Source organism: Cryptomeria japonica, chromosome 5, assembly GCF_030272615.1.
Source record: "Cryptomeria japonica chromosome 5, Sugi_1.0, whole genome shotgun sequence".
Taxonomy (NCBI): Eukaryota; Viridiplantae; Streptophyta; class Pinopsida; order Cupressales; family Cupressaceae; genus Cryptomeria; species Cryptomeria japonica.
The window spans coordinates 236,929,273-236,935,964 of NC_081409.1; the positions used below are offsets into that span (position 1 = coordinate 236,929,273).

At 34.5% G+C, this 6,692-nt stretch overlaps 1 protein-coding gene across 1 annotated transcript; it reads right to left on the minus strand.

The window, feature by feature from the left end:
- Window positions 1-1,281: 1,281 nt before the first annotated feature.
- LOC131063340 (receptor kinase-like protein Xa21) lies at window positions 1,282-2,511 on the minus strand. The gene has a single exon (XM_057997124.2). It carries the CDS (start codon window positions 2,509-2,511, stop codon window positions 1,282-1,284), a length of 1,230 nt encoding a protein of 409 aa, XP_057853107.2.
- Between the last annotated feature and the right edge of the window lie 4,181 nt (window positions 2,512-6,692).

A 6,692-nucleotide genomic window follows, 5' to 3' on the forward strand; every position in this document is an offset into this window, starting at 1 on the left:
ATGTGACATCTAGGACCAATAAGGTGAGGCCAAACCTTGCAAGGTAATAAGGCATGTACATAAATGTAAGTAGATCATTTTGAGAAAAAGAGAGACATGGAAAAGTTAGGGAAATAGATAGATTAATGTGGTCTCATGCAATCTAGATGACAAACAATATTTTATTTATTTTGAAAGTTGTGAAACAAGTTTGGACTCTTTTCAATATGTTTCATAACATTTTACAGCCACAACTTCATGATTTTTTGATGCAACAAAACATCATCTTTGTTTATAATTGGCATGTGCATTTGTTGGCGAGTTTTCAAGTGCTAGATCATGTTGATTGTTCAATCAACTCTTCTACATAGATTACATCATGTTGAGAGCGAACTTAGTATACATTTGTACAATTTAGTGCTATGCCTTGATATTTAAAGACATTCAATATTTTAAGATTGTATAAAAAATTATAATAAATATTATATATTATATGTTTACTAACTTCATTTATAAACATTAGTATATATGTTTAAGTTAATGTCTTTGCATTTAAAAAATAAATATGTTTTTACTTAACATAACATTTTTTTTTCATATTTGTATATTCTACTTCTATATTTCATTATGTAAACTATATAACATATAAAATTCTCTTCCTCAAATTCTTTGTTTGACATTACTGTAATAGTTATATAATTTGTTTATGAATAAATGTGTCAAATTCAATTATTATTTATTTTTCATTCGGAAAGAAAGCGAAACCTATTCACGAAGACAACTCCATATGATTTCTTAACAATATAAAATCTAACCAAATGCGTTCAGCTGGAAGTAGATGTGAAAAGGAATACATCCCTTTACTCACACTCCTGCCCAACATCATTATTTGGTCACGATCAATCGATCCTACTTAGAATTTAAGCTAAATCATCATTTATAACTGCCTTGGCCATAGCAATTCCTGTACACTATGAACATGCAAATATTTAAATCTCGAAAACATAATTTGAAAAAACAAACTTGCTAGTAAACTTCTGATACAGTGAAAAACTACTGTGAGGCTTTAAGAAAATTTACAATCAAAATCCAAAACATTATTGCCAAACGACTGTGATTAAGTATTCAACAACAAATGATCTTCATTTTGCATAGATCCAATAAAAGAACTCATACATCCAATACAATAAAATTATATAATCTCAAAGCTTAGATAGTTGCACTGTTAGATGGGCAGTATTAACATAGAAAGAAATTAATCCCTCATGGAGGATGATTAACAGTACACAGTTAGAAAGAATGCTATGCATTTCTACACTCAGAAGCTGGCCTTTGAGCCCCTTGGCACAACAAAACACTAGATGGGCAGCTCTCGAGACAATTGTTAGCAAAGCTCCCACTGATATTCTCACTAGAGATGTTCAAAAACTGAGGTGGAATCTCTCCACTTAGGTAATTCCCATCTAAATACAATCTAACCAGAGGGTGCACATCAGCAGCCGCCTTAGCACCATAATCTGCAGGGATTGGGCCATAAAACCGATTGTATCTCAGAGACAGAGAAGCCAGAGATTGCAGAGTTACAATGTTGGAGGGCAAAACCCCACTTATTTTGTTGAACCCAATATCCACAGCTACCAGTTGACTCTCCACCGCAGACAAATTTTGCACACTGATTGCAGTAAAGCTGTTGTTTGACAAATTCAGCTGCTGCAATTTAGGGTTGGATAACAAGAACCCATCAAAATTACCACTCAATCTATTGCAGCTAATATCTAACACACCCAGATTTTGAAGTCTACTCAAGCTTGAAGGCAACTGGCCAGTCAAAAAATTTGATCTTAGAAGCATCTGTGACAGAGACACAGGCAGGTCTGATGGAATGGCACCCACGAGCCTGTTAGAGCTAAAATCAAAACTATCAAGATTTCTCAGCCCACCCATTGGAGGAATCATACCACTCAGCATGTTATAAGATACATCTAATGTAATCAAATTTTCCAAGCTATTCAAGGAATGGGGCAAAGACCCACTAAGCCTATTATTTGACAAGGACAGATCCTGCAAACTCTTGAGCTTTCCCAAGGAATGTGGGAGAGATCCAGAGAACATGTTTCCTGACAAGTCAAGCTTATTGAGCTTAGTTAATCTACTAATGCTCTGGGGGATGATTCCATGGAATGCATTCCCTGCTAAGTAGAGCTCTGTGAGCTCTCTTAGATTTCCAATAGAAGGATCCAAGTAACCCTTGTATCCTGGCTGATCTAATGTAAGGCTTGTGATTCTCTTCCTACCCTTTGCTTTTACATCACATCTGATCCCACAGATAAATTGGCTGGTTCCTGCATAGTCACATGGATCAACTGAAAAGTTCCATGAACTTAGACATGTAGATGGGAAGATTGAACTTTCCTCCACAGCATATTTGAACAGGATCAGACTTTCGATGTCTGATTTAGAGGTTTTACCCCATGCTAAGTTGCATAAACTGCACAAAAACAAAACTTGCAAAACTACTTTGCAAAACTCCATCGAGAATTTTCAAGACTACCGAACTCCTCAATAAGCAATAATGTAAAATTGAGTCTATAAGAACATGTATTGCAGCAAATCAACCCCCATATATATAGAACTTGAAATTGAAAATCTAAGAGAATCAATATAAATCATGAGAGCATAAGGGGTACGTTGAGGTTCTAGGTTAAATTTCCAAGGTGAAGTGGTATTATAAGGTGTTTGAAATTGCAGTGAATATGAGCCAATGTCCATCTAATATGTTGGATGCATTTATTAATAAGATATTTAATATCAGGAGGTATTTTATAATGACAGTAACGGTTTGATTGTGTTAATAAAAACTGTTTTTATTTATTTTAAATTTGACAGTTGTTCAAAGATGACTTCACATAAGTAGTAAATAATATAGTTCTAAAATAAGATAAAGTAATTTTTAAGTACATAAAGTAGTTTCATATTAATAATTCTGGTCATTTTTTAGATAGACATATTTAAGATATCTATACTAATAATAAAAGTGTATTTATCATTTCAGATAGACGTTATATGATACCTGGACAATGATGTTGAATGTAAGTTCCGAGGATTATCTTGAACTGACAAGGTTAGATTTAAGTTTCGAGGATTATCTTGAACTGACAAGGTTAAATGTAAATTCCGAAGATTATCTTGTATTGACAAGGCTAGATGTAAGTTAATAAATAAAATAATCATTATTTGATATTAAATGTTATTTATGAGAAACCACTAGATACAAGCTATCAAGAAAATGAATAAGAGTATTAATATATACTTCTACAATCCATGTAAATAAATAAGATTATCTACCAATTGGATACTTTTACTTTTCCAAATGAAACTCTCATTACACTTAATAAACAAGTGCCACGTAGTAATTGCCTTTATAATCTTGAAATAAAATTAGTTGTAGCTGATACACAAACAGGTAAACAATTGGCATGACATACTTATTTTAAATTTACTAATGCAAGCTGTACAGATACAACTGGATTTTAATTTGTAATTGATATTGAAAATTGTGATGATTTCATGAGTTGGCATGACATACTTATTTTAAAATTAATAGTGCAAGTTGTATAGATACAGTTGGATTTTAATTTGTAATTGACATTGAAAATTGTGATGATTTTATCGATTTGATTTTTTAATTGATTTTGCATTTGATTAATTAATGGATCAAAGTGTAATTGAAGTTGTGCTTAGAGTTGTAAATAATTAATTTAGAAGTATTGTAGAAGAAATATTGTAAATATAAATACAAGTACCATGTAGTGGCCAATACTAGCCTTTTTAGTTTTGCAATTAATTTTAATTATAATATTAAATATAATTCTTATTCTATTTTCATAAATTTACTACATTTTATTAAGTATATTCTATTTAATATAAAATAATATAATTATAACAATAAATAAATTTTACATCAAATAATAATAATATGTGATGGTGGGAGGCTCCTCTCTGCAAAAACGGTTACTTGTTAATGGAGATTGGGAGAAATTGCCAAGCAATGGGGAATGAGTTGGGTGATAAAATTCATACCTAGAGGATTCTTTGTGGTTGTTTCGTAGACAATTCGGAGTGGAATAAAATATTGTGCAAAGAAAACTGGTTTGTAGGCGAACATCCAGTTTACATTCAGCCATGGTCACCAAATTTTAATCCTCTTCGCTGGCAGTTGATGAATACTAAGAGGGGGGGTGAATTAGTATACCAAAAAAAACTGAACTCAAACTTCCAAACAATTTAGCAGATAATTGATACAAAAGATTCACTAATAAACCGGTTAAGATAAATGCAAACCAAATAGCAAACAAAGCATTCACCAACAAGAGCACAATCACCATAACACAAGATGTTTTGATGTGGAAACCCAAATGGGAAAAACCACGGTGAGCAGAAACTCACAAGTAACTATCTGCAGAATAGAAACCAGACCGGTTAAGGTCATACAATGTTCTTCACCAGAACAGATCCTATTAGGAATCTAGATCTCTGTTAGGAGATAAGTCCTGTTAAAGACTACCTTGTGAGAGGATTTCAGATTCACAGTTGTGAACCACCTTGTTAGAGGATTTACAAAGGCTTTGCTAGGCCTACCCAGTTAAAGGTTTTAGACTTGTCGAATATGTGAGTAATCAACAAGTGAGCGATCTAGATACTAGCACAGTATGCTTGGTTAGATCCTTGATAGCTCACTGTTAATGCATTTTCAGTATTACTTCAATCTTCATTATCTCCACACTCTTACTCTTTACATAGACCTAATCTTCTCTTCTATGATCGCACATACACACCCTCATCATCTCTTTAAAACCCTACACATGATGTCCTTATAAAGGAGTCTGATTTCATGTTGGTCCAATAGGATTAAATTACAAGTTCCTAGGTTCAGTGCATCTAGACACATTTGGTAACACGACACAAAATCACGGCCAAAGTGTCGGTGGATGATAACTCATCACAAAAATACCAGTTGGTAACTCATCACAGAGTAATACCGGTTCATACTATTTGCCGATTACCGGTTGTCAAAAATGAAGACTGGAAAAATGTTAACTATCGCTTTGTTCCTTTGTACTGCTTGAGATCCTTGAACTGCTTAAGGTCTTCATACTGCTTGAGGTCTTCAGTCAGTCTGTGACCGGTAAACATCTTCTGCAAAATAGCGATAGTCTAAAGACTATAATGCATAATACCAGTTGGAACAAATACCGGTTGAGCATAACTCATACATCAAGAAAGTGTACACAAAGCAAGTGTGTGTCCATCAATGATAGTCACAACATCATCAAAATGCCAATAGCGGTATATGATAAACCGGTTTGGATTAGACTGTACAATCTTCCAATTGAATATTGGGGGGATTAGAGTCTGGAGAAAATAGGTAGGTCATTGGGGACCCTACTTGAAATTGATGAGGATATTGTGGAAAAGGATCTGTATACTTATGCCTGGTTAAAGATCGTTGCGATTAAGGAAATCCTAACATATATTTTTAATCTCTTCAAAAGGAAAATGGAAGCAACGGTTAGAGATTAAAATATACATAACGGTTTGTAATCATTGTGGAAGTAGATTTCATTCAGAAAGGGATTGTGGATTATTTGTCAGGAGAGCCTAGAGAAGATCTTCTCAGAGGACAAAGCCCAAGAAACACTGGGCGGAGAAGAACAAACCCAATAAGGAGGTCCTTTGCCTTCCCTCCATTGTGGGTTTGGGAAGATAATCTAGTGGGACAATATTAGGACATAACACAAATCCTAGGAAGGAGGAACTTGAGGCCCAAATGTTGGAGGATTCAATATAAACTAGTCAACAAGCAATGGAGAAGAAGACTGAAGTGGATAATGCAGAGCCTATTTCTTCCTCTTGATCGGAGAGTGAGTATGAAAGAGGTTATGAGGAAGGGGGAGAATAGAGTGACATATTGCATAACCTTGATCCTAGATGTATCATTCAATATGATAATGTTCTCTTGGGAAGAGCCAAGGGGAGTAGGGGCAGGAGAAGTCACAAACAAGTCAAAGAAGATAGAGCCTCTGAAAAAGGTATTGTTAGCGTGGTGAAATTAATGAGAAGAACCAAGGGAGGATGCCCCTCCGATGGAGGGAAATGAAGATTCTTAAATGGAACGTTGGGGGATTAACGATCCATGACAAAAACCGCTTGGTCAAGAGGACAATCAGTAAATTAAACATAGATGTGGCCCTATTTTAGGAGACCAAGCTAAGTGACGAAAAGCCATGGGGTTTTTGAAATCTCTATATAAATGGGATGGAATTTTTTAGGCCTCTAGAGGAGCTTCTGGGGGGTTGGGCATTTTGTGGAATTCGGTCTCGGTTGATATTCAATTGATTGCCTCAAGTTTTTATTGGGTGGCTTGTAGTCTCAAAATAAACATAGATCAATTTTTTTTTCCCCTTATTAATGTTTATGGTCCTACTAAAATAGAAGAGAAGCTTCAGGTTTGGAAAGAGATTTCTTCATTTGTGGGCACTTTAGTAGTTAACAATGTCATTGTAGCCAGAGATTTTAATGCATTGCTGGAGATGGAAGACAAAACTGGAGGACTGAGAAAAAGTTCTAAAGTTATGGATGACTTTAGGGATTTCATTGAGACCATTAAGGTGGTGGACATTATCCCTAATAATGGCAGGTTTACTTGGACAAAC